Source organism: Tiliqua scincoides, chromosome 1, assembly GCF_035046505.1.
Source record: "Tiliqua scincoides isolate rTilSci1 chromosome 1, rTilSci1.hap2, whole genome shotgun sequence".
Classification (NCBI taxonomy): domain Eukaryota; kingdom Metazoa; phylum Chordata; class Lepidosauria; order Squamata; family Scincidae; genus Tiliqua; species Tiliqua scincoides.
Genome location: NC_089821.1, coordinates 65192239 through 65213053, shown reverse-complemented (window position 1 = coordinate 65213053; position 20815 = coordinate 65192239). Strand labels below are relative to the sequence as shown.

At 47.5% G+C, this 20815-nt stretch overlaps 1 protein-coding gene across 1 annotated transcript in view; it reads left to right on the top strand.

Annotated features, from left to right (window-relative positions):
• Positions 1–11655: 11655 nt before the first annotated feature.
• TMEM132A (transmembrane protein 132A) overlaps positions 11656–20815 on the top strand; it is a 30747-nt gene continuing 21587 nt past the window's right edge. The window contains exon 1 of the mRNA XM_066630789.1: positions 11656–11882. Within this exon, the coding sequence (XP_066486886.1) occupies positions 11813–11882 (70 nt within the window). The 5' untranslated portion in view covers positions 11656–11812. The remainder of the gene's footprint in view (positions 11883–20815) is intronic.

Below are 20815 nucleotides of genomic sequence, written 5' to 3'. Positions count from 1 at the left end.
GTGCGGGTAGGATTGCAGCCTAGGATTGTTAAAAATTTTCCTGCTTAATGATGTCACTTCTGGTCATGACCTCATTCCGGTGGGTCCTGACAAATTCTCATTCTAAAAAGTGGGTCCTGGTGCTAAATGTGTGAGAACCATTGTTCTAGGCACTCCACTATGACCCAAAATATGCAGACAGTATTCTGCGCAATTGTTCGGTGAAAAGAGCCGGCCCTCACCTTCCAGTCTTCTAACCCAGTGATTTTCAACCAGTGTGCCGCGGCATATTAGTGAGTTGGAAACTGTCCATGCAAGTGTGCCATGGGAGTGTGGGGAAGGGTAATTTATTAGTAGGGCTTTTGGGGACATGAGCCCCCCCCCCCACTGGCAGTGCAGCCTGCCTTGTTAATTGCCCAAAAACTGATGGTGTGCTCTGAAAATTTTAGTGCCTTGTCAATGTGCTGTGAGATGAAAAAAGTTGAAAATTTTTGGTTTAGCCAATGAAAAAAGGCAAAGCTGGGATTGACTTGTAAAGGAAATGGTGAGAATGCACTTTCTTTCCCTTTCACAAATGTGTCCCCTGGAGATAAGAAGAGACTATAGTCCCTGTTCAATGGTCTGAGGATAGAATTTACAGGTATTTTTATGAAGTGTTTGGGTTTCTCTCCCCCCCTCCTTGGGAGGCAGTCAGAGCTGATGATAGAATACAATGGAGAAATCCAGGATTTTTAGTATAGCAGTGAATGGACAACAGTATCCCCCTCCCCGCCCCTCCAGCCAAAGGTAGCTGCAAAGATAAGAGCGTATGCTTTTTTCCATTCAGGCCTACGTTCATGATTTAAAATGTGATTTATTTAGTTTTTAAACATTTAAAAGTGTGCTATGTCTGAATGGAAACCAATGGGGCACAAGGTTGCTGAATGCAACAGGATGCTGGATTTGGCCTGGGAAGAAATTGGGGGGGGGGGGAATTAAGGAGAATGACCTTTGCTGCAACGGAAGGGTGTTGGGGGGGGGGGGTTGGCTGGGACTCAAACCAGCCTCATCTCTTCCTGTAACCTGCAGTATTAACAATGGACCACATTGTGTTGTAAGTCACTATCTCTTAATCATGGGCTTCCCAACCTGCAATACAAGCAAAATTGACTCTGTTGCAATGCAAATTATAAAATGGTTGAAAACTTTTTCAAAAGTATGAAATAACACCTAAACTGGAAAGAGCATGAGCTGCTGTTGTTGTCTACTTTGGAGTAGAAGGGAGAGGACTGTCTGCTGCCTTATCATAGCTATGCTAAAAATTCTGGATTTTCTGGATAGATCTCACTTCTGCCTCAGGGAGAAAAAAACAGCCTTAAGATCAAGAACTGCTGCTCTCTTTGCTTCTGCATTCCTGGAGGGGGAGGGAGGTTTCCAAAGAATCTTGGAATGGTGTGTGTTTAGTTATTAAAAATCTATGTGAGGTTCATGGTATGAGCCACAAGGACCTGCCTTCCTGTCCACCAGAGCTCTGCCTTGGCTCTTCTGAAGACCTCAGCAGAGGGGAAACAGCAATAGGATCATTTGTGCTGACTTGCACATTCCACCTTGGTGCTGCCTAGACTTTAATTAGCTTCTAAAACACAGTAATTCTAAAGGGAAATTTCACATGCCCTCTTGGGAGTCTCCAAATTAGTCCTGTCTTTCAGGTGCCTGAGTAAGCCTGTGGATAAAATCCCTAAACTTCTCCCCTTCTAACTCCCAGAGCTTAAACTTGCTGTGTCCTACACTTGGGTAGAGAAAGTTCACATAAAGTTTTGTAACCTACATACAATACAACCCTATCCATGTCTACTCAGCACTTTAGACTGAGGGCACAATCCTAACCAGGTCTACTTAGAAGTCTGTTGGTTAGGGCTGCAGCCTGAGGGTCCAGTCCTATCCTATTTTCCACCTCCTATGCAGTCGCAATGCAACTCCAAAGTAAGGGAACAAACATTCCTTTACCTTGAGGAGGCCTTCATGACTGCCCCCCCCCACCATCCCAGGGTGCAGCACATGCCTAATTGGCACAGTTGCATCAGTGTAGGAAAGTTGAATAGGATTAGCCCTTTTGCCTGTAAACAGCTTTGTGAACATTTTTGTTGAAAAGCAATATATAATATGGTTGTTAAGCGGCAATCCTATACATGCTTACCAGGCAGTAAGTCCAACTGATCTTGCTGGGATTTACTTCTGAGCGGACGTGTATAGAATTGTGCTGTTTGACTATTTCCTCTGGATTTTATTTAGCCTTTGAGGATTTAGCTATTTATTTTTCACATGTATATCATCTGTCCCAAAAGAGCACATTATAAGCATTTTATATAGCTCAGTTCACTGGTTCAAATAGTTTCATTTGCAGCAGTGTTTTTTCAAAGTGTGCTCGTATGACCCCTGGGGCTCCCCAGGATCCCTCCAGGATCTCCATGAGCACATGATAAATGGCCACCTGTTGCAGACTTAGGGGGGTTTGGGGTGCCCAGAACTCTTGGTTCTCGAACTCTAAAGCCCTCAAGGCCCCTCTGCTCAGTAGTACTGCCACCACCCTGTATGTGCCAGTGCCTCAGTCCAGGGACACTGAGACCCTCTAGGCTTAATCCTATCCCTTGCAGGCACTGAGCTCTTTCTCCAATTAGAGCTTCAGTCCTCAAGTTACTAGACCTCAATGAGCACTTGGTAGCTTGCTGACCGGCTAGGCAGGATTCTGAACCTTTGTCCCCAACAGACAATGAAACAGCTTAGTAAAAGGTATTTTAGTTTATTAAGTACATAAGGTTACATAAGGCAGCAAATGCTAGAGGCATAAACATCTAGGAAACATATCAGCAATAAAATAATAAAGCTAGCTGGCAATCTCTATTAATCCCTATCTCTCACCTGGGTCAGTTTCTCTCGTAGATCTTCTAGCTCCAGGACTCCCTATGAGGCCAGGTGCCCATGGTGGACAATGGAACTCCAAGCGTGCGGGATGCTGCACCCAAAACTCTGTCCAAGGAGGAACACACACACACCCTCTGGGCACTCATTCTTCTTATGCTCATAGTACTGAGGTGACTTCATACTATTTAGACTGTCCAGTCAGAAACTTTTGAGGACAGAACCTTCTTAAAGTTTCTTGGTTGCTAGCCCCTCATAGTTATTTACCCCTCCCAACCGGAGATCCACAGCTGCACTCCATCACACTTGATCAGGCACCTCTCGGTCTACTAAGGTGCTAAACATTCCAATGGGTTGTAATTCTTGTTGTCTGTCCTTTCTGGCCAGCAGAGACAACAATCTTTTTGTTTATTTACTCACATTCTTGCAGCTAGGAACTGCTAGCAACTTCTCAGTTACACTGTCTTAGTGTGGTTCAGGCTTCCACTGCCAACCTAGGCCTAACATGTACATATTCATGACACCACCATCTACCCCCTGCCATGTTATCCACCCCCCCTGGCTCCCCTCTTCATAAGAATGTAAGGAGAGCTTGGTGGATCAGGCCAAAGACCCATCTAGTCCAGCTTCCTGTACCTTACAGTGGCCCACCAGATGCCTCAGGGAGCACACAAGACAACAAGAGACCTGCATCCTGGTGCCCTCCCTTGCATCTGGCATTCTGAGGTAGCCTACTTCTAAAATCAAGAGGTTGCACATACCCATCATGGCTCGTAACCTGTGAGGGACTTTTCCTCCAGAGATTTGTCCAATCCCTTTTTAAAGGCATCCAGGCCAGTTGCCATCACATCCTGTGGTAAGGAGTTCCACATGCTCCTGCCACATAGTTCTCCTGCCTAATTCCCCACCTGTTCCAGCTCTTTAGTGTATTCATTGTTGGGCTCGGAGTCTCACCACTCTGCACATGCGCTGGCACTCTGGGGTTGCCCAAGACTCTGCACATGCACCAGCCCCTTTACTCTTTTAGGAGGATAAAGGCTCCAGACACCAAACATTTTGAGAGCTGCTGACTTACAGTATCTCTGTAATACTTATAACAGCCCTGTAAGGAAGGTTGGTTTTACAACCACCGAGTAAGTTTATGGCTAAAGTGAGGTTTACACCAAGAGTGTCTTAATGCACTCATAGACCAGCAATTACACTGCAGATTCTCCTTCCTGCTAGTTTGGCCCTGGTGTATGGCTGTTCATTTCCAAGAGAACCCAAGCTGGAGCTTGTATTTGGATATGAAGGCCTGGAGGCCTCCATCATTCCACAGGAAAGTGATCTGCTGCCTGCGGCTTTCTGGCAGGCTGCAACAGTCCCCTTGCAGCTCAGCAGGGATAGCCCCTTCCCTTAGATCCCCACCACCACTAAATGCAGGAATCCATAAAAAGTTCCTCTGAGGTTGTTTTTATTAAGCCTTTGTTTATTCTACAGTCTTGCTGATGCATTTATCAGTCATGATTTATCTCACCCAGCCAGGCCTACCAATTTTTTATTTAAAACAATAACCTGGCACCTTAGACATGGCCTGTCTCACTACAACCTGTGACTGCCATTGCCTTGGGAAACAAAAGATTCTCTTTCTTTCACATCCAAGACACAGTCTGCTTGAGCATCTGCAGAATGCCTTTCTTATGAGAAGGAAACCAGCTTCTAATATTTATTTTTCAATGAAACTCTTTGCAACAAAGCACCACAAGATTTGCACTGATGGAGAATTTTTGCCAGGCGAAGCTTCTCCCATCAAGAGGGCATCACGGCAGCTGTATGAGGTGAACACAGTGGAACTGCCCCATCACTGCAACTCCTACTGAAAGGAGCTTACTTTGTCTTAGATGCAGATGAGTGTAACAAAGCCCCACTGGTGCCATTTAAAAAAAAGGCACCTGTCCAAACTGCTCCCTCCCACAGTGGATTTTCCTCCCATTGCTCGGGCTCACGTGAATTGGACGCATGCAACGTATAGTTTGCCTTAAAGCCGTGCACTGAAAGAAGCAGGCAGCTATTATAGTCAATGAGGCATAGTGAATAACAGTGAAAAAGGTTGGATCTGGCACAAATTCTCCTTTTGATTCAGGGCCCCACACAATTTTTTCTCCTGGCCTTTCATCTCATCCTCCTGGACTGGTCAAAGAAACCTAAATATCAGGAACTGATCTAGTCCCCTCTCTGTCTTGCTCCACAGAAACTATCTTTACTTACTTTATGTCCTACTTATGTCAGTCATATTCCTGGGTATCCAATGCTTACCTATGAGTAGGCTCCCCACTGAATTAGGTGGTTCTTAGTTACTATACATAGGACCTGCCTGTTATTATTCACCTTTGCAAACTTTTTTTAGTAGGCATTTGCCCTATTAACCATTAGGGTTCCTGTTACCCAGCACATGCCCAATCTCGTCTGATCTCAGAAGCTAAGCAGGGTCAGGCCTGGTTAGTACTTAGATGGGAGACCGCCTGGGAATACCGGGTACTGTAGGCTTATACCATAGTCTTTCGAGACTGAAGGTTGCCAACCATCTCATTAGGGTTCTATCTGGCTTGGTCACCTGTTCTTCTGGATTGCAATTCTAGGTGTGTTTGCACTGACACATCCCCAGTGATACTAGAGCAGTGGCATCGCCAGCATGGGTGCTGCCTGGGATGGGTGTCACCCTCCCCACTGCATGATACACACCCATACCCACCGGAAGTTATATGGGGCACCCAGAAGTGGTTTGGTAGGGATGTAATGATGTCTGTCAAGTTGAGCTCTAGCTAGCTACAAGCCTCACTCTCCCATCTGCAAAGAGAATTGTGTTGTGCAGTTCCTCAGTTAACTGTGCAAACCTACGCACTCAGAAGGCAGTCCCACTGTTTGCAATAGGCTTACTCCCTGGTAAATATGCCCAGGATTGCAATCCTAGTGAAACAACTTAGAGAACTGCTGCAGAAGCTGAAATAAGCAAAAGTTATTCTCTGCATCAGTTTAAAGAAACCACAATTAAAATGGCAGCAGCACCAGAATTTTAGCAGTCTCTCTCTCTCTCTCTCCTTTTCTTCCTGTCAGCTCTACTCTCACAGAGCTGACAGAAATCCTTTATAGCTTGCTATTGATACATTTTAAGTTCTATAAGCCCCAGTTCCATAGGTATTTGGAACCCATTGTGCTGACTGGATGCACCACTCTTAATGAAAGAGCAGCTTTTGTGATCCCAGCATTCAGGATCAACCCAATCCTAGAGGCAAACAAGGCAGCCACCTGGAATGCAAAAATTCTGGCCACCTGCCTCAACTGCCTGTATTTTTGGAGGAGGCTCACAACAGTAGCTTAGCAAACTGTCAGCTGGCTGATATCAAAAAGCCCTCTGCAATTCACTGGCTGTGCAGAACATAGAAACAGATAAAAGAGTGGAAGTAGTGAAGCAATCAACTTCAAAAATGAGAATAAGAAAAAATATCTTTGTCAACTCTTGATAATCTAATTTGCTATTGTTATGCTGCTCAGCATACAGCACAGCACAGGATGGGGAAGCAACATTTTAATTTATCTAAGGCATTAAGAGACCTTGGTAAAGCCCTAATCATTGTTACAGATGACACAATAACAATGATATAGAAGTGATAGCAGTATCCATTGCATCAATCCCCCCATATGAACGGGTAAAGTATTCCTGTAAACACTGTGTGGATACCTGTGTTGAGGGAGTCAACCATCTGGAAACAATTTAGTAGTGAAATTAGTTTAACACTGAGAATCCACCTTGGCATCTCCAAAAACAGATGAGATCAGATGTTTGTTTGAATATCTGGAGTCAGATCTAATATAATTCAAATGAAGATTTTCAAATCGAAATTTGTCCCAGAAATTGGTATTTGACTAGTCTGGGCAAGAATACTCTCAATTCCAACAGGATCAGGCTATTTGATTTTTACCCATGTGATAAAGATGAGAAAGTCCCATGTAGGAATTTCAAATGCTTCCAATTATTGTGAACCAGGAATTATCTTTGTTGTTGCCTGCTGTTTTATATATTGTTAAAAGCTGTAAAGGAGGTATTGCTCAAAACCCAAGGTGTTTTTTCTTTTGAATAGAAGGTAAAATAAGAGCAATAATCTTTAAACAGCTCACACAAGAACTGAAATGAAGTACAGATGCACTGAAGAAACTCTGCCTTGGAGCCCAAAATATTGTACTCACTCAGTCAAGGGTGCCAAACTTTTTTTCATATAGTTCGCCAAATAGCATTCATGGTGCCTGCTGAGGGCCTGAAGTGATGTCATTAAGTAGGAACTGACATCATTAAACAGGTGATTACCAGATATAAGTACTTTTTCCTCACTTGGGACCTAATTCGCTGCAAATGATAGAAGAGAAAATATGCAAATCTTGACCATATTTTCAAGATATGGGAGAGCCCAATTACCACGTGGGCTGCCCCTTCAGCAGTGCTGCTTCTGCCGAGATGAGAGGTGCTCTGCAAAGTGACACTTTGGCAGAAGGGGTGCTGCTAAAAGGACATCCTGGTTGATAACTGGACTCGCCTTTGTATTGGCAACCTTCAGTCTCGAAAGACTATGGTATCGCACTCTGAAAGGTGGTTCTGGCACAGCGTCTAGTGTGGCTGAAAAGGCCAATCCGGGAGTGACAATCCCTTCCACACCGGGAGCAAGTGCAGTCTGTCCCTGGTCTGTCTCCCTGGCTATGGGCCTTCCTTCTTTGCCTCTTAGCCTCAGACTGTTGGCAAAGTGTCTCTTCAAACTGGGAAAGGCCATGCTGCACAGCCTGCCTCCAAGCGGGCCGCTCAGAGGCCAGGGTTTCCCACTTATTGAGGTCCATCCCTAAGGCCTTCAGATCCCTCTTGCAGATGTCCTTGTATCGCAGCTGTGGTCTACCTGTAGGGCGCTTTCCTTGCACGAGTTCTCCATAGAGGAGATCCTTTGGAATCCGGCCATCATCCATTCTCACGACATGACCAAGCCAACGCAGGCGTCTCTGTTTCAGCAGTGAATACATGCTAGGGATTCCAGCACGTTCCAGGACTGTGTTGTTTGGAACTTTGTCCTGCCAGGTGATGCCGAGGATGCGTCGGAGGCAGCGCATGTGGAAAGCGCTCAGTTTCCTCTCCTGTTGTGGGCGAAGAGTCCATGACTCGCTGCAGTACAGAAGTGTACTCAGGACGCAAGCTCTGTAGACCTGGATCTTGGTATGTTCCGTCAGCTTCTTGTTGGACCAGACTCTCTTTGTGAGTCTGGAAAACGTGGTAGCTGCTTTACCGATGCGCCTGTTTAGCTCGGCATCGAGAGAATGAGTGTCGGAGATCGTTGAGCCAAGGTACACAAAGTCATGGACAACCTCCAGTTCATGCTCAGAGATTGTAATGCAGGGAGGTGAGTCCACATCCTGAACCATGACCTGTGTTTTCTTCAGGCTGATTGTCAGTCCAAAATCTTGGCAGGCCTTGCTAAAACGATCCATGAGCTGCTGGAGATCTTTGGCAGAGTGGGTAGTGACAGCTGCATCGTCGGCAAAGAGGAAGTCACGCAGACATTTCAGCTGGACTTTGGATTTTGCTCTCAGTCTGGAGAGGTTGAAGAGCTTTCCGTCTGATCTGGTCCGGAGATAGATGCCTTCTGTTGCAGTTCCAAAGGCCTGCTTCAGCAGGACAGCGAAGAAAATCCCAAACAAGGTTGGTGCAAGAACACAGCCCTGCTTCACTCCGCTTCGGATGTCAAAAGGGTCTGATGTGGAGCCATCGAAGACAACAGTGCCCTTCATGTCCTTGTGGAAGGATCTGATGATGCTGAGGAGCCTGGGTGGACATCCAATCTTGGGGAGAATCTTGAAGAGGCCGTCTCTGCTGACCAGGTCGAAAGCCTTTGTGAGATCTATGAAGGCTATAAAGAGTGGCTGTCGTTGTTCCCTGCATTTCTCCTGCAGTTGTCTAAGGGAGAATACCATATCAGTGGTGGACCTGTTGGCTCGGAATCCACACTGCGATTCTGGATAGACGCTCTCTGCAAGTACCTGGAGCCTCTTTAGTACAACTCGGGCAAACAGCTTTCCTACAACGCTAAGGAGAGAGATGCCGCGGTAGTTGTTGCAGTCACCCCTGTCACCTTTGTTCTTGTACAGCGTGATGATGTTTGCATCCCTCATGTCTTGAGGTACTCCACCTTCTCTCCAGCAGAGACAGAGGATTTCATGCAGCTCAGTGACGATGATCTCTTTGCAGCATTTTAGGACTTCAGCAGGGATGCTGTCTTTTCCAGGTGCCTTGCCAAAGGCAAGGGAGTCCAGGGCCACGTGAAGTTCTTCTAGGGTTGGTTCACTGTCAAGCTCTTCCAGCACAGGCAGGCACTCAATGTTGTTCAGTGCTTCTTCGGTGACTACATTTTCTCTGGAATATAGCTCAGAGTAGTGCTGCACCCAGCGTTCCATCTGCTGCGCCCGATCCTGGATGACCTCGCCTGTGGCAGACTTCAGAGGGGCAATTTTCTTCTGTGTTGGACCTAGGGCCTGCTTGATACCATCATACATCCCCTTGATGTTGCCCGTGTCAGCTGCTATCTGTATCTCGGAACAGAGCTGGAGCCAGTAGTCGTTAGCACATCTCCTGGCAGTCTGTTGGACTTTGCTGCGAGCAGTTCGGAGGACCTGCAGGTTGCGCTCACTGGGACAGACCTTGTATGCTGCTTGAGCTCTCCTCTTTTCCTCAATGACTGGTGTCAACTCCTCAGAGTGGGCTTCAAACCAGTCTGCCGCCTTGTTGGTCTTCTTGCCGAATATGGACAAGGCGGTGTTGTAAACGGTATTCTTGAAATGTTCCCATCTGCTGGATGCGTTGTATTATGCGTTGTACCCATCTGCTGCGTTGTACCCATCTGCTGGATGCGTTGTACCCATCTGCTGGATGCTCGCCTAGCATCTCAGTTACTTCTCCCCCTCTCACCTCTCTTGGTCTGCCTTTTCCCCCATAACGGTCGTCCCCTTCTGAGGCCTCCTTCTTTTCCCCCTCCCTCAGTACCGCAGCAGAAACAGCACTGCTGAAAGAGTGGTGGTGGGAGAGCCCAATTATCACATGGGCTGCTTTTTCAACAACAGTGATACATAGCATGGCTAGCATGATCAGCAATATTGCTTCTGCCCATGTGCTGCTTCACAGCTTAGCATCTGAGAGCAGCTGGTGGTGGTGCAGGGAGAGCCCAATCAGCACAGGGGATGTATAAAGAGCTTCCACCAGCCCTATACAACCCATAGGCCTTATGTCTAACCCCAGACTTTGTTACCCTTGTACTGCCAGAGTGTCCAAGGGCCCTGCTAGGCCCTTTCCCTGGATTCTCAATGCTGCTGTTATTACCTGCAAAACAAGAGAAAAAATCCCCACACATTCCTCTCAGGCTTTGATCCAAAGAACAAAGCTTGGAAATCCACCCTGACACCAACTGTTAGTTCTTCCTTGGCAACTTCAGGCCTCAGAACAATGAACATTTGACAGATGGCCCATAGCAACTGAATTCCAGAAGACCTGTTTATAAGTGCATTTGCTGGTTTCCTTTTAATATTACTTCTTTTAATACTGAAACCAGTCTCTCTAACTTTCTTTTGGGATACACTAGTCAGAGATCTTGCAAATTGGAAATCATCTCAATATGTTGGCATTTGCTCTTTCACATAGAAGGATGATTAAAAAATCAAAGAAAGTTGTACACTTAGAAGCAAAAGATGGCATGTGCACAGGAGCTCTGTGCGGGTTAATCGAAACTTGCATGACCCAGCACCCTTTTGCCCGCTTTTGGTCAGGGATGTGCGGTGGGTGGGGAAGCAGGTGAGGCAGAGCCGGTCAGGAATGTGTGGTGGGTGGGGAGGCAGGTGAGGCAGAGCCTCCCCACCGGAGTCCTTCGAAGAGTGCTGCTGCCGCCTTGTAAGGTGTACAAGCACACACAACCCACGTGCACATGCACTGCCAAAGCATGAGAGCATCAGAAGAGCCCCCCTGGATAAGGCCCAGGGCCCAGTTAGGCCAGCTTCCTCTGTCTCCCAGTGGCCCACCAGGTGCCCCAGGGCACACAAGACCACAAAAGACCTGCATCCTGCTGCCCTCCCTTGCACCTGGCACTCTGAGGTTGCCCACTACCTCAGGCTGTGGCGGTACTTTACGAATGACTCTGGGGGGAAGGCCCTGCCTCCCCACCGACCACACATCCCTGCTTTGAGTAGCTTAGAAGTGGGCGTGGGTTGTGTGTGCTTGTACACCTTACAGGGCAGCGGCAGCGCTTTTCGAAGGACTCCAGTGGGGCACCTGGTGGGCCACTGGGAGACCAAGGAAGCTGGCCTAGCTGGCCCTGGGCCTGATCAGGGGACTCTTCTGATGCTCTCATGCTCTGGCGGTGCAGAGGGCGGGCGATGCCTCCACGCCCTCCGTGCCCGCTGCTGCTGTTCTGCGGGCGTCCCCTCGAACTTTTCATCCCCTTCTCTCCCGCCTGCTCCGCTTCGTCGCCTGGACAGCCCTGCCCGGCCCCGGCGCCGCCCCGCTTGTGGACGGCTTTGTGTTTCCCTCCGCTGGGCTGGCCCTGCCCCGGGACGGCGCGGCCAGTGGGGCACTGGGTCGCCGGGGCTGAGTGGGGCGTGCTAGGACCCAGCGACGCGGCGGGCGTGCAGGAGGCGATCCCATGTGCTTCGGTCCCCTCCCCCTGCCCGCCTGCCTCTATTGTCTGAGCAGCCCGGCAGCGGCGGCGGGTCGGTCGGGGATGAGCTGCCCGGACAGCGCGCAGGCGAGGGCGCGCGGGGGACGGCGCTGATCGCCCGCCTGCAGCGGGAGCCCCGCAGCCGAGCCCGGGCTGGAGATGCGCCCCGCAGCGCCGCAGGGAGGGATCTGAGCGGAGGCGGGACGGACCGGCTGCCGGAGAGCATGGACTCCCCGCGCACTGCCCCCTGGTTCGTGCTGGCCGTCTCGGTCCTGATCCTGCGCGCACCCAGAGGTGAGTGCTGCTGGGTCGGGCCTCCGGCAGACTCGGAGGTCGTGAGAACCCGTCCATGCACCGATGCAGTCGCCCTGCTCCTGTCCCGGGGGCTCTTCCTCTCCTCTTGGAATGGGATCTGGGGATCCCCAGTGGTTTCTCTCGGGGGGGGGAGCAACCAACCAACAGGGGATCCAACGCTCTTTCCCCGCTGAGATGTCACCCCCTCCCCTAATGACTTGTGGGCAGGAATCCCCTAAAAACCGGGGTTTGGAAAACTATTATGGTTCTCTTCTGATCTCCATGGAAACAGCTGAGCACCTCTGCACGTCGGAAGGGACTCGCGTGCAGGCGCCAAGGGGATCTCCTCCCCCGGGTTCCCCCCACCCCGAACCCTTACGCGTGGTTCCCTGATCTCTCTAGTGACTCTGCCCCTGGGATCGTATCCTGAGCCCGCAGTCCCTTTCCTGATCTCCAAGGGCTTCCCATATTGGCAGCTTATCCGGGATCGTATCCTGAGCCAGCAATGTCTCTTTCCTGATCTCCGAGGGCTTCCTTCCCACACTGGCAGCTTATCTGGCAGTGGTGAAACACCATCTCCTTCCCTCCCCCTTGACCCCCAGCCCATCCATCTGCAGTGCTTATAGATGACAGTCCCTACTGCCCTGCTCAGAGGAACCCTGGGGGATCCCCCATCCTGATCTTTGTCATCCCTGTGTGATCTTTGGTATGAGCACAACCTGCTGCTGGAGCCTGGGGGGGGGGGGGCAAAGCAGATTTCCCCAGCAATGGTCTTGAAATGCAAATGAGGCGAAGTCTGTGGCTGCTGTAATTCAATTAGTGTCGGGGAGTCCCCTCCTCTTCCAGCAGGGCAAAATTAATCCCCACAGTGTCTCCCTTGAAGGTGAACAGGCAACTTGCAAATGATTCAAGCCACAGGGATGACACTATTTCCCTTGGGAAGGAGAAGCTAATAAAAATGTTCTGGAAGAGAGTGTCACCTCCACCTTGTCTTTACCTGTTCTGACTGAGATTCTCCCTAGAATATCCCCCCTCAGTCACCCAACCCTCTGAGAAGCTCTTCTCCTCATCTGGGTGTTTGTGATCATTTCTGTACTCTGACTCAACTGTGACTTCATAGATATGTACAATCGTTTGGGGCAATCTTACTTCAAGGGGGAGTGGATCAGCAATGTGTTTGGGTTAAAACAAAAAACAGGGTTGCATACATACCTAAGCATTGCTATAGTCTGTGGTAGTACAGTACTTGAAACTGCCATAGTGCTTGGGAAGGCGTGGGTTTCCTTGCTCAAACATGGATAAAATTATAGCCCCAGGCTGAAGATAGTCGCATCATAGATGTGCAAATGATTGGGACTGCAATCCTATGCACACTTCTCTGGGAGTAAATCTCATTGAAGACCATGGGACGTACTTCTGTTGGGCTACAATCCTATCCACACTTTCCTGGGAATAAATCCCATTGACTATGATGGAACTTACTTCTGAGTAGATATGCCAAGGATTGGGCTCTGACACCAATTGTCCCACCTCTAGTCTGAATTCCTATAGTATAAGGCCAAAAGGTCCACAGCCAGTGCCTCAGGTTGTCACTAGTGATAACTGCAGGACTGTGTGATTCAGACTGACCTTTGGAGCCAGATGCTCACTGCCTGAAGGAGAAATAGTATCAGTGCTGCTCCCTGAATACTGGTGCTATTATGCTGTATCCTGTTATCCTCATTAGCATCCCTCTGTTGTTTTTGGCTAGGCAAGAAGTTCTCAATGTGGTTGTATTCAATCGGGATCTAGGTTGGATCCTCATTCCATTGACAGAAAGTCCTGTGATGTTTGGGAGCAAAGGATTCTCTTGAGCTCAGTGTCATGTAAAAAGTCCATTTTACAGTGATGAACAAATCCTCCTGGTACTTTCATTCAGGGGAAGGTTTGGAGCAACCAGGAAACTCTTTTATGGCCTGAAGTCTTTGCGGGGGGGGGGGGGGGTTTGTGTGTGTGTGTGTGTGTGAGTGAAAGAGAGATTGTTACATGCAGCAGGTCAGGGAGAGGCTTTGCCTGCTTTTGATTGGGGTTGCAGTGGAGGTTTTAATAGAGAATCACTGGTGAAAAGCTGAGTTACAAAATGGCATCAGGGGAAAGGTGTTCTTAAGGTGGAATGGGAAATAAACACAGGGGCATGGTAGTACTTAGAGGGGGAAAGACCCCCAGGGTTTTTTTTTGGAGTGGAAGGGGAGAGCTGGATCCATCACTGAATGAAAAGAGGGAAGGGCTGTGTCTGGATCAGGCTGTCAAGTTGATGAGGGGGAAATTGATGAAAGAAATAGTAATTAGCAGAGAAGGGAGCAGAGGTGACAGAGGTCACACCCTGGGGAGGAAGAAGCTAGATTTGTAAAGAGCCCACTTGTTTCTCCCCCCCCCCCCAGGTTCTGCAGGGCCGGGGTGTGATGTCACGGTATCTCTCAGCCATCTGCTCATTCTTCAGGGGGAACTCAGTAACCCAGAGAGTCTGGGGAGGTATAATGGATCCCAGCAGGGCTCACCATCATTTAATGGACTCATTGTTTTGTGGGGTAGGGGACATTTGTTTGCTGCTCTCCTTGTTTGCTACTGAGTGCACATCATACAGAGGAGGAGGTAGGATCACTAAGGGCCCAATCCTATCCAATTTTCCAGTGCCAGTGCAGCCGTACCAATGGGGTGTGTGCTGCTTCCTGTGGTGGGTGGGGATTTCCTTATTCCTCAAGATAAGGAAATGTTTGCTTCCTTACCTTGGGGTTCCATTGCACTAGGTGCTGGAAAGTTGGATAGGATTGGGCGCTAACTCAGGCTATGGTGGCTGTATTATGGCCATAGGTATACAGATCTCTCTCTCTCTCTCTCTCTCTCTCTCTCTCTCTCTGCATTCCATTGTTAAAGCAGATCGGTCCTATGGTCTGCATCATGTAGTTGGGGTTCTATCCTTGCCCAGCCAGCTTAAGATGGCTTCTCATTGGGTGCAGTCCTAACCAGGTCTACTCAGAAGTAAGTTCTATTTTGTTCAATGGGGCTTACTCTCAGGAAAGTGTGGTTAGGATTGCAGCCATTGTCAGTTTATATGATCCATGACTGACTTTGATCAAAAACTAATTTGTGTACTTTCAACCTAAGAACAATTCACACATTGAATAACTTCATTTGAAAGTGTTTAATAGCTTTATTTGAAAATTTCCTAGTTCTTCAGTAGTCTTCTGTTCTAACATTTCATCGAGTTGTATATGCTGCCAGGAGCTAAACCAAAATTTCTGGTTTTCAAAGAATTTCTATCAAAAAATAAATTACTTTTGGGAGAATTTATTTTATTCAAAATTTGGGAGAAATTTAAACTGAAAAACTTAAAAAGTATTTGCAAAGAAACTTAGCAAAACAAAATACAGCCCTTTCTACTGGAAATTTTTCTTCCCTGCAGACTTTTTTTCACCTGTTCTTATTCTCTTGATCACTTCATGTGAATCTACATGTATTTGATTCACATGAAGTGACCAAGTGACAAACATGAGCTTGTCTGACAGAATCCTATGTCCTCTATAGGTTGCCTTTTGTGCCTGTTTTAACATGCATTAAATGGTGTTGAATGGCTCACAACAGTATTTTGGTAGGGCGTCTTTAACTCCCTGGGAAGTTGCATTGACAAGAACAGAACAGCAAGAGAACATTAATTGTCACCTCCTGCCCAAGGGCTTGGCTTGGTAGTTCAAATGTGCCATGTCATTGAATGAAAGCTCCTGTCTTCAGTCTGGTTGCTCAGTTGTTGTCGGAATTCGGTGCAAAAAATGCAACCTCTCCTCCCCAGATTCTTAGCTTGTAAGAGACAATCTCAGGTCAACTCTAGCATAGTTTCCTGTGTCAGTTTGGAAGGGAGAAGGTTATTAATCCAGTGCATGTACTCCAGACATGGTTGTGACTTCAGCCCACACATGTCCCTGCCAGAACACTTCACTGGTGATGGTTGTCACCTTGTTAATCTGTACCTAATTCATTCTTGAAAACAGTCCCTATTGTGAAAATCCGGATAAGTACAATTAGTACATTAATTTCAATGGGAAAAATTCTAACTCATGCCAAAGTGATTTCAAATTCACTCCAAAATCACCCCAAATGCCTAATACCGTGTGTTGTGTGGCATGATAGAATAACAATTAATAACATTATATTGCACCAATAAAGTGCATCACTTTAAAGTTGATCTTTAAAGTTTAAAGTTGATGATGAAAATGTTTCAGAAGTTCTAGCAAAACATAATAAGGTTTAGCGCTTCAAGCTACAAGTTGCTTCAAACTTCAAGTTGCAAACTGTGGGCAACTCTCTTATGTTTCTCCTGTTTATCCACTTTCCCATGAGTCTTCTTTTTAATCTTCTTCTGTTCTTTAGGAGCCATATTCATAGTAATTTGTACAAACACAGCCCATAAAGGGAATGTGTAATGCCTGTGCCATGAAAGTGTGGGGATGCTCTACCCATCATGCAGTGCATCTCACATGGAGGGTGCCTCTTGCCTCTTCCTCAGATGTGCTCCATCCTCCCGATAGTCCTGAACAGTGCTTTCCCTAAAGCCCGCAGGAGCATACCCAAGAAAGGGGGCACTTCTGGTCCTGTCAGGGGGAGAAATCCTGGAACTTTTTCCTGGGCATGCAAGGCAACTTTGAGCCCAATCCCATGCACATATACTCAGGAGTAAGTTTCATTATTGTCAATGGGGCTCATTCCCAGGTTAATGTGAATACCTTTTTCCCCTTCTCTGTCACCAGAGCTCAAAGTGTAGGGAAGGTCCACTGATTAAAATGGCTGGCCTCCACATGCCTCCTCAAACAACTTGATCCTTCACCCCCACACTTCCCAGACCTTATATTGAGAATCTTGGTATGGATAAAGAGGGATGTTCTTAATATGTGCAATTCAGATAAGTGAAAATCTGATAGTGAATGTATGGCTAAAGAGGGTGTAGTTGGACAGACAGAAGTTTTGTGAGCAGGGCCAGCCCAGCCATTTAGTGATGTGGAGCAAGCTGCACCAGCTGGTGAATTTGGGGGGTTGGCAGATTTGGAGGTGTCCTGCCACTGTGGACACTTGCCAGGTGTCTTGCTACCTGCCCGCCTGCTCACCCACTAACTTCCTCCTGCTGCTGCTGGTGGCTCTACAGAGAAGATCCTAGAGCCCAACTCTATGAGCAGCAGTCTCTTCTCCCCACCTCCTCCTTTTCCTCTTTTTAAAATTGAGCATGGAAGATGGGAGAGTTGCCGCTGTTGATTGACTGATTGATTGATTTTTATCCCATCTTTTCAACATGTCAAGGCAGCTGACAGATACACAATAAATAAATACAATACAAATAAATCAATAACAAAGCACAAGATTTTAAAATTTCAAAATACAATAGCACTGAAAGACCAGTCTTACTCATTTCCACCCCCACTGATGCAGTGGCACCAGAAACGTTTACTGCTCCATCCTGTGGGGGGGGGGGGAGCAGTCATGGAGGTCTCCTCCAGATAAGGGAACATTCATTCCTTTACTGTGGGGTAGGTCTCCTCAGTTTGCAGGGGTTTACTTGGAAACCCTCAGTTTGGCTGTACTTGTCGTAAGAGGCGACTAAACAGCCACTGGGTAGATGGGACTCGTTAGCCTGGGAAGGCAGCTCATCTGAGAGAAGGAAAACTCTGATCCCAAACCTCCACTGCCTTGTGGCTACATCCAGTTATGGAAAAGTCTTCAGGAGTCAACCTCGAGGCAAAATCCGGAGCCGGAGTCCCTGAGGTAGTTCATGGCTGAACACAGTCACATTCTGGCAACTCCTGCGACGCCGCTGGAACCAACCATATTGGCCTCTGCCTTTCCATTGGACCATTTCAGCGACGTGGAGAGGGGGGATTTGCTGCATGGGTAACAGCCTATCCTCCATACCTACTTTACCCAGGCTTCGTGCACTGGAGAGGACACTCTGTTCCAGAACCACCATTCAGAGCGTGACACCATAGTCTTCCGAGACTGAAGGATGCCAACAACTTGGAATTGAGTTAGCAAGTCTACTGGCTCAGGTCCATATGGACCCATGCTGCAGGACTGGGTTCAAGAAGGGGGATAGCATTTGGCAGCCACTGCTGCCACTGAACCCACTCCACTCTTTCCCTGTCCCTGTCACCACCCTGTCCCCCCCTCCTCTGCCCCCATCGCTGCCTTGTCTGCCTGCCCCCTTTCCGCCCTCCTCTCATCCCATCCCACCTTTCCTGCCACCGTACCTACATTGGCAAATCCAGATAGCTGCTATGGCACATGAGAGAAGGCTCTGGCCTTCCCATTGGCAATTCAGTAGTGCATGAGTCAGCATGGTGCTGGAAATGCTTTCACTACTGCCAGTTCACTACTGCCAGTTAATGCTGGCAGACCACATAGAACTGGGCCATAAAATTTCTCCAGTGAATTCATTCCAAAGAATCAATTAAATGATCAACTCCCAGCCATCACATAATATATTCACGTACCGTATTTTTCGCTCCATACAACGCACCTGACCATAAAACGCACCTAGTTTTTAGAGGTACTTTTAAAATAAGCCTGCCCTCCCCCTGTGGCGCCTGTGCAAATGAGGACCTTGCCCCCGGTGCGGACCTTGCCCCCAATATTCATTCCATAAGACGCACACACTTTCCCCCCCACTTTTTTGGGGGGGAAAAGTGCGTCTTATGGAGCGAAAAATACGGTACTTCCTGCCTGAGTGCAATACACTGTTGCTGCCCTCTCTGTGCCAGGCAACCCCAAGAACAGCACATGGCCTATGTAGCTAGGCAGCACTCTTGCCTGGCCCTGGTACCCAGCCTGGTAGAGAAGGGCAGAAGTGGAAGCAGTGGCGGTGGCAGCAGGATGTTGTGCAGCTGCTGTCGTCCCTTTCTCAGCCACCCTTTGGGCGCAGGAGTCACGGAGCCCTAGCCAAGCAGGGGATATGGGGGGAAAGGGAGCTGCATCTGGTAACCTGCTTCAGGCACCAAGATATCTTCGACTGCTGTTGCATTTGCCTGCCAACATTCCAAGTGCATGAATAAGCACCAAACCAAGAGCGCAGAAAGGTGTAGTCCAGGCACGTCCACGAATGCAAGCGTGATAGATTGCTTACTGTTTTGGTGTTTTAGCACAGGAAAGAGTTGCCAAAAAAAGCGGGAGTGTGTGGCATATGATGATTCCATTTATTTTATTTTGATATATTTATATCTCAATTTTGGCTTTAAAAGAAAAGCATTGAAAACCACACAGAACATAGGGAGCCACCTTTCTACTGAGTCAGACCCATGGCCCATCTGATTCTGGCATGTAAAAATGCCAGATAAAAATATTTTAATTAAATAATAGTTTTTATTTTAAAATTTTTTTAAAGCTGGGTAATTAACAAATGCACATAAAAGCAACCAATGCAATAAATAAGCCCAAGAAAAAAAGACAACAAAAATTAACCACACATTAACCAGCTAGCAGAGAGGATAAAATTGCAAGAGAGATTGACATTTTGTGTCACAGGCACTACAAAAGTAAATCTGCAAAGCATAAAAGATGCAGTTGAATGAAACAGACTGTGCTGCCCAATTTGACCCTCGTCTGCAGTATAGAATGGGGAGGGGGAACCAGTGCCAGCCCTATGTGGTATACAGAGGATTCAGTGGACTGACAGAGAGCATTGAGCGCATCCACAAATTGGCCTGTGCCTACTGTAGTGTTAATACTGGCAGTTTCCACACTGGGTTCTACAGCAGAGCAATGGGTTGGAATCATGTTGAATTTAAGGTACAGAGATCTGATTTCAAATCTCCAGTTAGCCAAGAAACTCACTGTGTGTCCTGGACAGAGCACTGTCTCTTAGCTTAACCAGCCTCAGGCTCACAGGACTATTAAACAGGTGAAATGAGAAAGCGCTGGGGACACTACACTCAGTCTGTGCAGGAAAGAAGCAATGCAAGTATCACAGATAAATTATATCTATGGATCATTGATATCAAAGGATTATTTTGGCAGAGTTCCCTATCATGCTAGAATATGTGGTTTGGACGACTGGGACGTCTACCTTTCATGCATGTTTTTTTTTTTTTTTGCTGGGACTTGCAACCTGCTGAAAGCTCCTGACGTTAAGAGTACAATGGCCCATTTTTCCAGAGCCACAAATAGCCTTGGTGGCCAGGTCTTACCCCAGCAGTAGCTGCAGTGACAACAATAATAGAGTTGGCACCTCCACATCTCCCTTAGCTTGCATCTGAGAGGTTTTCTTTGCAGCCAAAACAGCTGGAAATGTCATTAGTTGCGGAGAGCAACCGAAACCCAGCACAATTCAAGGCCATCATTTTGAAAAGATACCTCTTGTCTGATGCGCAAATGTAATCCCCATCCCCGATGGACCACTGAAAACGTCCTTCCAGTGAACAGTTTTCTACACACACAAACACACACTCCTACCCCCCCCAGCCTTCCTCAGTGCTAGGCACATGCTGCCTTTTCCCAGATAGATAGCTCTCCAAGCCTCTAATTAGATCTCAGTTAATTAAAAGCATGCCCACAATCATTTTTAACATTGTTTGGAAGTTGGAGAAATCCCAAATTAAAGCTCAGCCCCAATTCTACTTGAATATTTTTTTGAAAAGAGTTGCTGACACTCCCTTTCAGCCTCCCCTCACTCTCTTTCCTTTGCACATCCTAACATTAAAATGGCTGCTTTGAAGAACCTCAAATCCCAGGTGGAACTGAGCTGTTGATAGAAATATTAACAAAATGAAACACAGCGCATTAGTGAGGAGAGCATAAGCGCAAGTAGGCACAGGTGGAAGGCAATAGAGCTTTGCTTGTTTACTCTGTCAGTGGTGCCTATGTAAAGTCTTTAAGACGACCTTCAGTTACAATATTTGATGGGCATATTTTCTTTTTTA